The sequence below is a fragment of the Crocodylus porosus genome, unplaced genomic scaffold (genome assembly GCF_001723895.1).
Source record: "Crocodylus porosus isolate Cpor-Errol unplaced genomic scaffold, CroPor_comp1, whole genome shotgun sequence".
Classification (NCBI taxonomy): Eukaryota; Metazoa; Chordata; order Crocodylia; family Crocodylidae; genus Crocodylus; species Crocodylus porosus.
Window position 1 is genome coordinate 64,138,349 of NW_017728948.1, and position 16,895 is coordinate 64,155,243.

General features: G+C 41.6%; 1 protein-coding gene across 4 annotated transcripts in view; it reads right to left on the reverse strand.

The window, feature by feature from the left end:
- NFKB1 (nuclear factor kappa B subunit 1) overlaps window positions 1-16,895 on the reverse strand; it is an 85,978-nt gene that overhangs the window by 48,725 nt on the left and 20,358 nt on the right. For 3 of the 4 annotated variants that reach the window (XM_019553033.1, XM_019553030.1, XM_019553031.1), the window contains exons 3-4: window positions 14,332-14,416; window positions 4,150-4,190 (exon numbers count right to left, since the gene is read on the reverse strand). In XM_019553033.1, the coding sequence (XP_019408578.1) occupies window positions 4,150-4,190; window positions 14,332-14,416 (126 nt within the window). The remainder of the gene's footprint in view (window positions 1-4,149; window positions 4,191-14,331; window positions 14,417-16,895) is intronic. The other variant, XM_019553032.1, reaches the window with a different exon arrangement.

Consider the following 16,895-nt stretch of genomic DNA (forward strand, 5'->3'; position numbering starts at 1 on the left):
CAATGTCTCGGATGCGGGCCCCCGGGAAGCAGCAGACTTCCTGGGCTAAGGGGTCAGGGCAGCAGATTGCCCCCTCAGTCCCCCGCAGGATGGGGTCTCCCACAACAAACACCTTTCGCTTTGTCTTGGGAGAGTGGGGGCAGTAGCTGCGGTGGAGCCTGGGTTGCCTGTGGGAGCTGGCAACTGAGCAGGCTCTGCCGGGGCTGCAAGAGGTGTGAACCTAAATTGCCTGATATAGATAGAGATCTCTCTCTCTCTCTGGGGATCCTTACATTATTAGCAACTACTTTAAAAGGTACAACTGTACATTTATTAAATAGTTTTTAACAGAAAATATCATAGACTTAAAGATATGGGAGGGTTATCTAAATGTAACAGGAGACACAGCCAGTGAGCAAAGATATATGGTTAACATAGCTAATTAAACTGTTTAAATATACTAGTGGAAAAACTATTTAAAATGCTTAAACACCATAAAGTTTCCATTAAAAATCCTTCTATGAGCTCTTAGCCTTTATTTCTTCAGTTACTTTTTTCTGTAAGAGAAGTGCACATATTGGGAAAGCTACATAAAATAATCTGTTTTACGCACACACACATATTAGAAGTAAGGAATAAGGAAAAAATGAGATTCTTTGCCTGGGAACCTTGAAGGCACATAGCGGTTAACACTAAAAACTGATAATTTATGCAATAATAAATGCTACTCCAATTCTATGATTAAGAAAACACACACCAGCACAAATGAAGCTGTCAAATCTAATAGGTTTAATGGGATTTTTTTCTGGCCAAAAAACCCAAAACAAAACAAAAATTACAAAGCAAATGGTGCTAAGTAACTGTTACAATCTCAAATACGGGGGATGATGAAACCTAAAAAGTGAAAGCTGGACTGGGGTCTGGGAAAGAGGACCTAAGCTTTTTTTCCTACTCTCACATCTAATTGCAAATGGGAATCACGCTAATGCTTTCAGACAGGGAGGTTTCCCTCCTTAGGCAACAGTGCTGCACCAGATCACACAGCCACAGAGACCCACTTTTTTCAGTTAGACTCCTGCACGTGCAATAGGCTGCCAGAGTCGAGTAGAGGGCTGCAGCTGACTCAGACAAATCTTTCATGGCACGATAAGATTGCTTATATTTGACACCAGGTTTCTCTGAATTTAAGCGTTGGTCAGCCCACAGCTAGTCATGCTGCTCACACAGTTACTCACCAAATGACTAATCAAAGTGCCGGCAGCATCTATTCTGCCAAAGTCTTTTCCGTTTAAATACCTGTCCCTCATGAAAATGACATGGTTTAACTTTCACTCAAATACCCGCAGAAAAAACAGCAGTAACCAGGACATGCTAAGAGCCAAATCCTTTACCACCTCTTATGGGCCTAAGCAGACTTAAGCAATAGGTGTAATACTACTCCGTCCTGTCCAGGTTCCTGAAAAGCTGTTACCACATCTACCTTTGTAACATGCCATCACCTTATCCTTAAGATTGAGTTCTAAAAAGCAGCAAGTGGAAGGAGGACCTATCTACCTGCTGAGCTGTTTCTTCAGGGACTTGAGCAGGGTGGAAGAAGATCATGGCATGTCCAGACATGTGCAGCCACATGGTATGTGGTAGAGCTATGTAAAATTTTGACGGGAGTTTCATTTCAAAGCTGTTTTGACATGTTTCAAGCTCAAAACAGCAACATTGAAACGAAACAAAAGGGTTCAAAACAGCTTCAAAATAAAACAAGGGCACTTGAAATGTTTCAGAACATTGCGAGTTTCAAACCTGGGCTTGCTGCAGCTAAACAGAAACTAAGGGTGGGGGGGAAGGACTGCTCTCTCATATCGACATCTAGCTCTCTGTTCAATTTCCCAGCTCTCTGATCACTTCCCTCAGCTCTTCCAGGGGGCGCGGGCCCCCGATCTGCACACATGGTTTCAGCAGCAGCCTGCTGAAACTGTAGTGGCAGCCTGCTAAACCCAGTGCAGACATCCAGGGGCCCATGCCCCCCAGGAAGAGCTGGGGAAATGATCAGAGAGCTGGGGAATCGAACAGGGGGCTGGGGGAATGTTGGATGGGGGCCTGAGCCAGACTCTTCCCAGGGGGCCTGGGCCCCCAGATCTGTGCGCAGGATGACAGCAGGCTGCCACTGCTGGCTGGGACCAGCGCCAGCATGGGGTTTTTCCTGGCACTTGACGTTCTTCCTGCCACTGACCCCAGCTGGCAGCGGCAGCCTGCTGTCATCCTGCATGCAGATCCGGGGGCCCACGCCACCCAGGAAGAGTCTGGCACAGGCCCGCAGCCCTCCTGGGGGGCACGGGCTCCCAGATCTGTGCACGGGATGACAGCAGGCTGCCACCACTGGCAAGTGATATGAGTTTTGCTTTGAACAGTTAGAGGTAGTTTCCCAGAAACCCTTGCACCCATCTCCTTGAAACTTGGCAGGTTTTATGGTCTCAGAAACAGCTACCATCTCTGCAATTTTCATCCAAATCAGGCAAGGAATGATCACATTATAGGTATTTTCCTGATTCCCCATTATAGCCTATGGGTAAAATGTCAAAATGAGTGGAAACCGTTTCAGCAAAATGACATGGAACAAACAGTGCTTTGAAATTAAATGAAATGATGAAACAAAACAATGTCCCTTTGAAATGGAAGTTGAAACAAAACAATGTTGTTTCGCACAGCACTAGTATATGGCACCACAGACATGTCTGCAACACCACATGCAGCGTGGAGAACATCTGAACATGCAGTAAGGGAGCAGTTCAGAGGGGTTTTTTGACCCTTGGATATCCTATCCAGGGATCAAAAAAACCTGTGGGAAAAAAAGCAGAGTGCTGCATGTACCGCCTGAAGCCCCAACCTTCTCTACCCCACATAGGGTGAATTGCCATGTGCCAGGATCTGGCCTTTAGCATGAAAGTCACTTCAATGCATTAAAGCAGAGTGATTAACTGGGCTTTATTTAAGTGAAGTGCTTCATTTTTCGTAAAATTCACTCTTGAACTTTGGGCCAGAGTACAGGGATTGCTCTAGCCACACCACAACCAGTAGACACTATTAAAACCAATTCACCTCTTCATCACTTGTGTGAGGGCCACTGGATCTATGCAACTGACCAGAGAGCCTGTTCTTTCCCACTGCCATCACTCACTGAACCCACATGCTTATATGAATTTTCTGACTTGACCCATGTGCTAATCTTTGCAGTGCTAACGAGATGACCACAAACACAACACTTGGTCATAGGGAGAACTGCAATAAAACACAGCACCCTTCTCCTGGGTTGGGAGGTGGTTTTCATCCCCAGCATCTCCCACAAACTTCACCAGCACCAAGCAGAACCAAAAGATGAAATCCATGTTAACAGAGTTGCATACCTGCACAAAAATTACATTTAAAGTTTGATTTAATTTACTTCTGGTCTAGAGTCCAGTGGTTTCCAATCTTTTTTCATCTTCAGATCCCTACAAAATTTCAAAAGTAGGTGTGGACCCCTTTGAACTGTAAGCATGGGTATTCACATACTTTTGATTGATTATAGTAATCTTTCATGAACCCCCTAGACATAGTCCAGGGACCCAGGTTGAAAGCCACTGATTTAGTCAAATGTTGCCAGGAGTCTGACAAAAGAAAATACTTCATGGTTCAAAAATACCTCAAGTGCCATATATGTACCAACTCTTGGGACTAGAGGTCATAAGTTAAAATTTCTGTGAGGGTTTTGAAAGGAGTGTGTGGAGAAGCTATTATTTTTGTTATTTTTAAATTTCATTTTAACAAGAAATGTGAACAACAACAAATTTCCTATTAATATTTTATCTATCCACTTATGAAAATATCCCATTGTTGGAAACATATTCACAACTTTTAAGGCTCATTTCTAAGTAGATGTGAATTCTAGGTCTACTAAAATACGATTCCAGGGTTGTTTTTTTTTAATTTAGATGAGAGCTTCTAAATAGAGGTCTAGAGATGGGAACACAACAAAACAGGAAACAGATTTTGTACAGGAGTGAGAAAAAGTTCCTAATAATGAAATGCATGTGTTATTAGTTCAAAATAACTTCATCTCATATTATGACTTCTTTCAGACCAGAGTATACTGAAATAGTTACTCAAAAGATTTTGAAAATGCAGTGTTCCTCTTACCTGTTTAGGCTGTTCTATGATTTGTAAGTATGGTCCATCTGCTAACATAAAGAAAGAATAATCAATGCAAATTGGCTCATATGGCCAGAGCACATAATAACAGAGAACCAAATGATAAAGATCTACTGTCTACTGCAAAGAGAGTGGTAAATTGGGTAGAGTGCCAGCACTTGAGTATTCCCCCCGTCAAGAAAGGAGCCAATTCCAAAAAGTCTAGCTGAGCCTACCAGGACACCCAAAATCATCAAAATGTTGTAGGACAGAAGAATATGGTAGAGCCTACAGGTATGGGGCAAAGCTAAAAATTATCCTATTTTTTTAACTTTCCACATTTACTCAAGTTCAAGATGAGGTTTTTTCCTCCACTCAACATGGGGAAAAACCCCCACTTGTCTTAGATTTGAGTACTGCCCTTGACAGGCAGCTTCTGTGGTTCTGGCTCCTGAGGGTAGGGGGAAGTACAGGCAGGCAAGGGGGAGACCATGAAGGGTATATGGTGCAAGGGGGGAGCAGGTGTATGGAGAAGACCACATGGTGCAAGGCTGAACCGTGGCACAAATTGTGCGGTGGCAGAGGAGCTACTGCAGCTTCAGCTCTGACACTGACAGGCCCAAAGCCAGAGCTCCAGCTGTCACTGCTGCCAGACCAGATGTTGGGGCCAGGGCCAGAGTCATCCCACAGGCAGCTTGAGGGCGGGGGTGGGGGGAGGACACCGACATCAGGGGGCAAGAAGACCACAAGCTGGGCCACAGGGAAAACTGCAATAAAACTTAGCATAGCAGGGTGAACTCCGCTTTCCCTCATTTGTATTAGTGGCTGGAAAAGGAGTAATGATTTTGGTTTAATACAGTAAATCTCCTTTCAGAACAAAAAAGGGAACCTTGATAAATACTATTGGCAGACATATTAAGAACACTTCTTTATCTGCTCGGATTGGTTGATTCAGCAGTTACTTTCATGCCACCTTTAAATTACAACAGTCAGCAATGACAATTTTGAATGTAAATACCCACTTACGCAAAGGGACAGGCAGTTGCAAAATAACCAATAAGAGAAAAACCAAAAAACTAAAGAAACCCCTTATGTGTTTTCAAATGATTGCTCAGATACTCAAAGGTTATATATAATGAAACATTTTGTTTACATTCTAGAACACTGTTTTTCAAACCTCCTAAATTCACAGAAACCTTTCATATCACTTCTGTCACAGAACCTTTACCCCATCCTAAAGACTGATGTGGAGCCAAGTGACCTGGCCTGGCAGTGCTGGCACATTACCTCCCAACCTATTCTGCTAAGCCCCCCAGTCTCTTTGAGGAATCCCTGATGAACTATTGTAGAACCCCAAGGTTCTGCAGAACACAGTTTTCAAACCACTGTTGTGGAACATAATAAAATATTTTTGTTTCTGAACATTTAACAGTGACAGAGTAATCTGTTGTTTTACTTTTTCCCTGCTAGCAGAGGGACCCTCTGACCCAGACTGAATAAAGGGACTTGGGTGCCTCCAAGTCCAAAATTGCATTGTTCAAAACCCCTGCTTCACCACTACCTGAGCTGCAGGCACCAAAGTTTTCAACACTGAAGTTCTCCTAATACCTAACATTCTGTTTTGGATGGATGGAAGCGCCTCAGTTTTCACAAGGCTGTGCAGTAGGGGCATGCGAAACAGGCCGTATTCAATTTGGATTCGGCTCAATTCAGGAGACAGTGATTCGACTTGTTAATTCGGGTCACTGTTCTGATTCAATTAAGCCAAATCCAAATCTGAAGATTCAATGCTGATTCACAGAATTAGCGATTCAGCCATAGACACAGCTTTAAATGTTTTTTCTACATACCTCGAGGTACCAGGCGTGGCTCGCGAATGCTGAGATGCTAGGGTGGATGGAGCGTCCCACAGGAGAGCAGCCCCCTCCCCCTCCCCCCTGCATGCTTGGCGGTGGACCCGGATGTGGACCAGAAGTACTTCCAGTCCACTTCTGGGTCCGTCGCTGAACAGGGGACCCCCCGCCCTGGCTTGGTGATCAGCCACAGTGGGACCCTGGGTGTCCCCCCAAACCCAGGAGGCACCAGACACTGAGCTGGGGGACAGAAAGGGGGCCTCCATGCATTCTGCAGTGGACCCAGAAATCAACCAGAAGTGCTTCTGGTCCACTTCCGGGTCCTCCACCAAGTGCGCTGGGGGCCTCCCCCATGCTCCCGTGGGACGCTCCATCCACCCCACCATCTCAGTGTTCACGAGTCACCTGGTACCTTGAGGCATGTAGAAAAAACATCCAAAACATCAATCTCTCTGAATTTATATGAAAGGTTTCGATTTGATTTGAAGAGATTAAAGGGTCTCATGATTCAGTTTGGATTTGGAGATTTGGCTGCCAAATCCAGCCGACTCTCTACCCGATCAAATCAGTGACTACAGCTTTGCATAGCCCTACCGTGCAGCTCAATGTCTGTCATGTTTTTGCCTCAACAATATCCAGACAAGGTGTTCCTCTACTTCCTCCCCTGCCCCCAAGCCTTGCTCTGTCAACATACCAATCTGATTATATTATACAAAATGCTACTGCTGCTGTTTTCTTTTTTAAAGACAGACAGAAGAGGTTGGGCCCTCTCTTTTATCCAACAGATTAGTGACTAAAGGATTTACTCAGAGTTTGAGAGACTCCGTTGCAGATCTCTCCTCTTTCTAAGGAAATTCAAACCCACATCTGTCTCCTCCTGATCACCAGTCCATAAATTATTCTGTGGTGTGATAAGAGATGGCACATTCTCAATCCCTCTGGTTGAAGCCATTCCACTTTGCACAGAAAAATCAAAGAGTCTGGGTCAGAAAGAATACAGGTGCTCAAATCACTCAGAAGTCTAGTGGTTAGAGCACTCACCAGGGGAGAAAGGAGTCTCTGCTCCAAGGACTGTTTATATATTTTAACAGGAGGATTATGTATGTGATGCGATGAAAAATGCTACACAGTTCAATTAAAGCCAGCTCTGATGCCTCTATCTTGGGTACCAGAAGCAGTGTAGCTAGGCTAATGCAGTGCCCCATTCACATATTAAATATACTCAGCTCTGTGCCATGTAAGCTTAATCAAGGACATAAAAATCACCCCTTAAAGCAAAATTCAGGATTTCACTCACCCTGGTGCATAGTCTTAATGGTAGGCTAGTCTGGTAGGCTAGTCAGTTGTGCTTGCTCTTAATCCTATTACGTGGTCCAATGAAGCGTTCATTATTCCACAGAGAGTGGAACAGCTTTAACTAGAAGGAGTAAGTCCCTTTTTGGATCAGGGACTATGTTTGTGCACCATTATATAAATATATAGAAACTAGTGAACTGCCCATCAAGAATGACTGGGGGGAAAAGGGGGAGAGGCAAGTGAGGAAGGAGCACCCCACCACACACACACCACTGCCACTTCCCAGGAGCAGGTGGGGGAGGGGAGCTTGCTCTGCCATCCCTTCCATCCCCCTCTGTCAGCACCCCATACTGCCACCAGTGCCGTTGACCTTGCCCCACTGCTCCATCCCCTCCATCGTGGCAGCACTGCACTCTCCACTTTCACTAACCAATCAGAGTGCTCCAAGAGCATATTATGGACAGACAGACAGACAGACTAAACCCTTTATTATATAAGAATTGAACACAACTTGATATACCTCAGAGTAATACTGAGAGTGAAACTGAAAAGAAACTATTAGAAATGTAGAAAGGTTAAGATGATGATCTGTCAGCGTTCAGTCTCTTCTGTATGACTCTAAATGGGCTTCACCTCCTTAAACAAAATCTAACTCTTGTCTACACTTTTTGTGACTAAACCTTTTAATTGGATGCAAAATAAATCTCTGATATACTGACATGTGGAGAGGATCACTTATGACCTGTTTCAATTAAACTGTGCATAATCTTCTTCAGACACATAAAAGACTGTTGTACTAGATGGACCAAAATAAAAATAATGGCACAAACAAGTAATTCTGGTGTAATATAATTACATGCATTTAAAAACAATGTTAGCTGATTGACAAACATTGATGCCCTAGATGCGTTCATTTGAATACCTAAAAGGATTCCTTGTGGGTTCTTACAAAAATCTTATTATCATAGTGTCTGTGTTCTTTCCAGAGATAAATGAAACTATGCCTAACATCTGTCATGTGCAGGTCATTGTTTCTCTTATTAACTCCCAAGGGAGACTGTGCAAAGCTATGAAACATTTTAAGAAAGATTTTTGTTGTTTTGGCCTGTTTGTTTATGTATACATGCAAATGCTGGTCTAAGTTTATACTAGGGAAAGTATAACAGTAGGCACATGCCTTGCTTTTGCAACTAATGGTGGAAAGGTTTGCGATAGCCTGTATTTTCTTCATTCTGGAGCCTAACATCAGCCTCCAAGGAAGCTCTTTTTGCTGTACATTCTCTTTCAAAAACAAATCACTTTTAAATGTTAATCAACCACCCTCCCCCCAAATTTAAACATCTCAGCCTTTTTTGCCAGGCCGCACTTCCAAAACATACATCAGCAGATACTACCCAGAACACTAGGCTGGGCAAATTCATTCCCCATTCAGAAAGCCTCAGAAGCCTTTTTTTGCACCACTTAAGTTCTACTTCAGCCCTACTCTGAGAGATTAAACAGCATACAGTCATTGTGCTGCTCCCTCCCCGGAATAAATTTAACTCTCAAATGAACTCCTTGTGACTTGCGAAGCATTCCTGCTACACAAGGGACACGCTTTGTTTTAAGTCAACAATCAGCTAAACTGGATGGAGTTTGATATGATGCATCTTGATTTTGAGCCCGATTAGCATTATAGCTTCTCTTTCTGCTTTATCACCTCACATCCCACTGCCTCCCCTCCTGCCTGAGTCACAGTCCCACTTCCTCACACCTTCTTCAACTGCTGTGTTTCTTCACTTTCCTTCCTCCTCTCACTCTTGAGTCAGACTCTCATGTTTCTTGTCACCTCCCACTTCTACATTCCTTCTTCCTTTCTCAGGGTCCAATCCTGCACATACTTCTCAGTGTGGATCAGGCCCTATAGCCCACCATGGCAATGCCAATAACAGAGTTTGTGAGGTTTCTCCTCAGCCAGTCCCCTGGCAAAGCTGCCTGAGTTGCAGAGATGATGGATTTTCTGAATTAACAGCCTGGCTAATTTGTTTAATCCTTTGTTATAGCACTGGTTCAGTTTCTATCCCCTCTGAGGAGGGTCATCAGGCAGCAGTATTAAACTCATTTCCCACAAGCTGCTAAGTTCTGTGGATCTGGACTTTTGCTGAACACAGCCCCTGTTCTGGATTATTCACATGCACTATCTAGGCGTAGGTCCTTTGACATTCCTCCTAAAAATGGCACCCTGCTTTTCAGACTCTCAGCCCTGAAAACCAGCATCCCAGCCTCCTCCGCCCCCACCTCCTCACCCAAGTCACAGCACAGTTTATGTTCTGCCCTTGCTGTCACACAGTTTTATTGCAGTTTAGCGCTCTGGGGACCACTTGACAGCTAAAATGAGGAACATGTACAAACTTTATTTTTCAAACGCCCCAAAGCTAGTGATCTAAGCAAGACAACAGACCCTACAATGCAAGTTACCCCATTCAAGTCTGCACTACTCCTGAGTGGTTTTGTGGAGGGCTTGGAGAAGGAAGTAGGAGCAGACAAAACTGCACCCCTTGCACTCAAGAGCAGCTCACCCAAAAGAAGGGAGGAAGAGGCAGAACCACAGCTTTACCCCTTCACTACAAACTGGACTGGATGGGCTAGTCCCATGGGGAAGAGTATCTTGCTCTTCTTAAATGCATGCTGTACATCATGCACCCTTCAGAATGCTTCCTGGTGATCTCTTGGGGACAGCACTGCTTTTATGCCACCCGACACTTAGTTTGCACTGTCTTAAAGGCACAACTTAACCTTGCTTGACTAACTTGCTCCAACCACACATTGAAGATTTAGCAAGAATGGCAGTGACACTCCCTTTCATTACATGCTCAAATGCATGCACATATGTACTACTTCTCTTTTTGCTCAGAATGCCATTACTTCAGAATGCGAAGCAAACTAATATCCTACCACACCCGTACTGTAAAATGACAATTCACCTTTTACTTAAAACTGACTTAGAGGTGGGAATAGAAAGCACTTACTGACAAAGCAGTGAAAGAGAACAATTAATCATTCACCTGTACGTGTTTTTAAGTATTGTACCAGACGTAGTGAGTGCAAGAGAGCTACTGTCAGAAAGTCCCCAAACTCCCCAGCTATCATTGGTTTCAGTTATATTGGCAGGATACTGTAATTCATGGTTAGACATTAAACCCATTCCTTGCCAATCTAGTTACAAAGTCATTGTATATATGTGCACTGGATGACCAAAAGATTCTGGACTGGCATCATTGGCAAATGTGAGTTTTTTTGATACTCTAATTTTTTTCTGTCTCATAATGCCATCAGATAAGAGAAAAAATAAAAATCTTCCTTGGATTAATTTCTTTCTTACTTCTCCATATCTGGTTGTCAAAGCATATAATCTTTTGCAGACTTTCAGGAAAGGAAGACTCCCTAAGCCAGTATTTAAGAACCACTTTCTTAGATAAAGAAACAAATCTCATGTTCTAAGCTGGGGTGTGGCACATGTGCCGCAAGAAGCACAGGCCACTTCTGTGGGGCACACAGCTAATCAGTGGACAGATAGGCAGCACAGTGGCAGATAGGGCAGGAAGCAGAAAGCAAAGCATCAAGCAGAGCAGCAGGTCAAGTAGGGGAAGGGGACTGGAGTGGCACTCAAAGAGGAGGCAAAGCTAATTTGTGACATGACTGCTGAAAAAGTTGGCCTCTACTGTTCTAAGCAAAACAAATAGGTAGGGTGGACCTCTGTAAGTACATCGGTGGCCTGCCTCTACTTGGACTGGAATCATAGTAAATACCCTATTGATTTTGTTGGGTGCTGAATTAAAGCCCTGACTGAAATCTTTGGAAACGCCACCCCAGAAAACAACTACTATTTTGCTTGTGCACAAAAGAACAATTAGTTCCTGCTTTCAGTAGTTATAATACAATTTTCTGCCTCAAAATAATTACATAAAAATGTGGCTAAAAGATTCATAGTGATGACAACACCACTGTCTGAAGAACAATAGGAAGTCGATACCTTAACATTATGGTGATAGTACTAAAAAACTTAAGTCACTACAGCATATTTAGTGGAAGTCACATGCCATCAGCCTTTCTGAAACTTAATCATAAAATGCTTGCTTGTGATAAATAACCTGAACTCCCATTGCATTTTGCACGCAGCAAATTTGTGAACAATTTTGCAGCAGCAGATAGCCGCAAAAGAAGTGCAAAAGAGGCATTTTTGAGCAAACTACTTTAAAAACTAAGTTATTGTCACCCACAATTATGACCTAAGAGTTGATTATGACCACCCTTGCAAATATTGACAGTACTCCTTGACATGGTTAAGTACATGGGATCTCAGCCTAGCAGTATGTCTCTACTAGAAAAAAGATGCATTTAAAATGCAACAAATAACATAATTAATATACCTTAAAAACTTAGAATGAAATCATGACTCCATAGAAGTTAATGAGAGGTTTGCCATGAATTTCCATGGAGACATGATTTCATATCTGGCATAGACAACAAGCAGTACTTAGCACAGGTTAGATGGTTTGGCTGAGCCCCAGGTTCCCCCTTACAGTTTCCAAAGGGACTTTTTCCTACTGTTAACAAGGCCAACATATCTAAAAACCATTTTTCTATTTCTGAAGTTGCTGTAGTGACTCATTTGAATGGCATGAGTTTGGCTGCTCCTGAATCAAAGATCACAAGGTAAAATAAAGAGTTCCATGATACAAGAAACTTAACCATTGCAAGGGAATCCAGAGCTCTGAGTGCTACACTGATACAGAGTTACAACCACTATTTAATTTTAAAACTAATAAGTAAAAACACCCTGTAAAGACTTTGGGAAGTTGTGAAAAAAGAAAAAGGGGGGTGAAAGTGGGGTAGGGACGGGAGGGGAATATGCTACAGCAACTCTCCAAGCTTGTGCAAGTGGATCCTAATGGCCAATTCTATCTTGGCTTCTACCCTGGGGGTCTTTAAGAGGAGGCTAGATATACAACTTGCTAGGGTCATTTGACCCCAGTACTCTTTCCTGTCATGGCAGGGGGTCGGACTAGATGATCTACTCAGGTCCCTTCCGACCCTAGAAACTATGAAACTATAAAACCCTGCTGCAACACAAACATGCTGCAAAATTTGTTTGGAAATGCTTCTGTGCTTTTTTTTCTGCACACACAAAGAATTCTTCTTGAAAACAAAATTACTTGCATTATTAGTATTCCAGCTCCCAATGCATTACTAATGACCTTAATAAATGGTGACACACAGAAAAGAAAATAGTAATACTAAACTAAATCCCAACCTGACATTTTAGAAAATATATATTTATTATTATGTTAGGGCAAAACTGGCACCTCTGCAGAGAGCAACACAAGATGTATGCATCTCTTAAGTCCTTAAAAAAATAGTGGTTAAATGTTATATATATAATTCTAACGTCAAGAATGGATTTTACTCTCAACACCTTTACCACTATTTAATGTACCCAATGCATAAAGCATCTAAATATATTAATTCAGCAAACAAAATAGGGGAAAATCAGAGTTCTGGTTTCACATTAAAAGTCATATATTAAAAAACAAACAAACAACATGACACACACCAAAATGGAAACCCCCCCCCACAATACTTTAAAAAAAACACCCCAAAAACTAATTACTGGCCAATACAAGTTAATATAAATATATTTTCGTCCTGATCTCTCTTAAGAGAACACAGCACTCTTAACTTAGTTCCACTCTGGGAATAAATGGTCAACATACCAGCATAAAATATTCTCTCTTTTTCCTTCAGAGTTTGCAAAGGTAAAAATACCAGGGTTACCTCTGCATTTTCAATACTGTGTTTCTATTCAGGAAACTGTTAGACACTTTTAACATCAGCCTTAGATTTTACAGGAAACACAGAAGTCACTAAAAACGAAAACATTCAAATGATACAGGAAATTGAACAGGTTCTAGGTTCTATTAGTCTGAAATATATGCCCTTAAGAACAACTACAACAAGTGAAAAATTGTCCAAGACAGAATGAAAAGTTGTATTCATTATACTGTGTTGGGAACAAAAACTAGAGGCTTCTAAAAATGCTTTAAAAATTCAGTAAGTCATTTAAATCAGTCTCCTCAACCAGAATATTTATCTGGCTAAAATATTCAGGGCTAGGTCTTTTCTGCATATTAGGCACTTAAATTATACTATTCCAGCATGTTCAAGTCTGTGCAGGGCCGGCCTGTCTTATCTTGTGAAAGCTGCAGCCACAGGGGGCCCTGCAGGCAAGGGGCCCCCTGTGTCCAGCTCCTTGCCGCCCCACTCCTCGCTCCCAGCTTCACATCCAGTCGCTTGCCACCACCCTCCCACCCCACCCCCTGCTGCCAATGCTGGCTTCTTTGCATCAGCGGACCCCAAAACTATATTTTGCAGGGGGTGCCAAAAATTGTGGGCCAGCCCTGAGTCTATGTAATCCATGGGTACATCTACTTATGTAACAAGCCAGCACTTTAGCCTTAACACTGAGTCACAAAGAATGCAGTAAGGAGGGCCCACCCACTTTTAATCAACATTTTATTAGGAACTTGAGCAGCATGGAATAGGATATTATTTAGTATCATGGGTGGAATAGGATCTAGTTCTCAGTTTCCATTCTAAACCAAAAAAGTAATTTCATCATTCATTGCTTTGTCTCACCTGTAAGGTAGGTTTTGAAGAACTTCTATAAAGCATTTTAAAACATTTTTTAAATGTTTTAATTTAAATGATCAAAGTCCCTGATGAAGGGACTTTGATCCCAAAAGCTTGCAGAAAAGGACTATTTTCTTGCCATTTTCCAGTTGGTCTTATTTTATTAAAGGTATCATTTTGGAACCAAGAGTTCTAGTTTTTTGTATCTTTAAAACATTTGACATTTTTATAGTTAAAAGTTAAAGTTAAAATCTTCAAGACAACTAAATGAAAACCAACCCTCTTTAACGTTATTCTGTCACAAAACACCTCCCCCATAACTTTACAGCTGGAATAACACTAGAAACCAAGATCATATACCAAGGACTCTTACCTGCTCGTAGTGGTATGTCTGAAGTAATGTAACCTGAATTATTAAATATTGCATTCATTCCCATGAATTGATCCACTGTAAACATCTGCATTGGAAAAGAGTTCATACTTATTAATATTGTGTGTGTGTGTGTGTGTGTGTGTGTGTGTGTGTGTTCAGCATACATCATCTTTCATTCATGGATTTCAAGGACTCTGAAAATATTATCTAGGATTCCCAATACTTCTGCAAGGCGAGTACGTATTCTTAGACCTATTTTACAAATGGGCAAATCAAAACAGAGAGTTTAAGGGCTTGTCTACAGTAACACTTCTTGCAGTATGCAGCTTGAATCAGTACAGCTCTACTGGTGCCAATGACCACAACACCGCAGTCAGGGTTTAACATTTTCACCAGTACATGCTATAACTGTACTAGGCATGGAGATGATAAACAGTACAATGTGTTAGAGTGCATGCATCCCAGGCTACATATCCCAAAGAGCTTGGATGCTGATCTCTTTTGATAGTTTGGCACCAAATGTCTTACACAAGGTCAGACAAGAGTCTATAATAGAGTCAATGTATTCTGACAACCAATCACTCTCTTGATCTAACCACTGAACAAAGGTTGATAGTTAAAAAGTATTTGCAAGGTATATACTATGTTAAAAATAACTGTCAAATAAGCACTCTTATTGCCTCAACTTAAAAAAAATTCTTTGAACATTTAAAAAAAATTGAGAATATATTGGTCTAGTGTGATTATTGGGTGCATCTACATGGACACTTTACTGCAGAGTAAAGTAATAAGCTCAGCAGAAAAGTGTCACCAACTACACATATGCTGGTATTAGGGCACAGTAAACTAACAGTAAACTGTTGGAGACAGTACTATCTTATGGCAGAGTACTTAAACGCATGTGTAAATACTGATCGCAGGTATAAATTGCTTCCGGTCAGCCCAGCCAGGCAGGAGCCTGCTCCACTCCAGTTCAAATTGCTGCTGTCCTAGGTGCACATGTAGACACTGCACCTGGCAGCAGTTTACTTGGGCTCAAACAGCTCCAGAGTTTATTGCTTCACATTAACTGCATACGTAGATGCACCTCCAGCATATTAGTCTCTTTCCAAATAAGAGGGTACGCCTAAGAAGAAAAGAGTACCTTCTAGGAAATAAAAGCGAAAAGTGATATAAATATAGTCCCATTATGAACCTTAGAAGAAAATTTTAAAACAGAAGCAACATATTTTTGGATTTAATAGAAGTTATTTCAGGTAGTCAAGTCTCAAGCTGATGGAGAAGAGCTGCAGAAAGATGTCACCAAGCTAAGTTAGTAGGCAAATATGGCAGATGAACTTCAGGTCCTTCTAAACATTACATATATTATGCAATTAACTAGGTAATCACACAATAGATTTAGACCAGCCACACATTCAAAGTAATTATCACACAATAAATATGACTATCCAGCTATAAAAAGAGCCATCCAGCTTTAAAGTTAGTGCTTAAAAATGTGCAACAACTCTATAGCTGGTGTCTATCTAACTTTAATTTGAACATATAGCAGGGCCCTCAGTGTCAACAAATGCAAGGTTATGCATCCGGGGAAAAATAACCTCAACTATACAATGCTGTTCCAACCTGGGAAAGAGACTTTGGAATCATTGTAGATGGTTCTCTAAAAATGTCAGCTCAATTTACAGTGGTAACCAAAAAAGCCAATAAAAATGTTGGGCATCATTAAAATGGATATTAAATCAAAATGTTTATTTCACTTTTATTTCCTAGAAGGTACTTTTTAATACAAATCCATGATACACCCACATCTTAGATACTGAGTGCAGTTCTGGTCCCCACAACTCTGAAAAGATGTAGTAAAATTGAAAAGGTACAGAGGTGGGCAGCCAAAATGATCAGGGGTATGAAGTAGTTGCCATACAAGGAGCAACTAAAAAGGCTAGGACTCTTCAGTTTGGAAAGGACAAGGCTGAGGTGGAATGTGATAGAGAGTCTTTAAAATTATGAAAGGTCTAGACCAAGTGAATAGGAAACTATTGTTCACCAAGTCCCAGAATACTAGAACTAGGGGGCACTTGCTAAAATTGGTAGGCAGCAAGTTTAAAACTATCAAGACAACGTTTTTTTTTATGCAACATGTAGTTAACTTGTGGAATCCACTGCCACAGGAAGTGGTAAAGGCAGATAGCATAGCTAGATTAATAAAAGGACTGGATAAATAACGGATGATCGATTTATTAATGGCTATTGAACAAGTGGTTGTAGATGTTTCCTCTGGTATCTCTAAACCAATAATGGTGGATGCCAAGGAAAGTATAGAATAGATATTAGATCATTTTAGAGCTATCCAGTTCAGTGCTCTTCTTCTATAGCATCCTATATCGCACATAGAATTCTACCACTGTCAGAGACAAGATATTAGGCTAGATGGATCTTTGGGCTGAGCCAGTATGGCACTTATGTATTTGTTATATAGCTAGCAATCAATATGCAATAGCATCTGTAGCTTGTATACTCACACAATTAAGCCACAAGTCTAAAACAAATTGTTACTAACCTTAGAT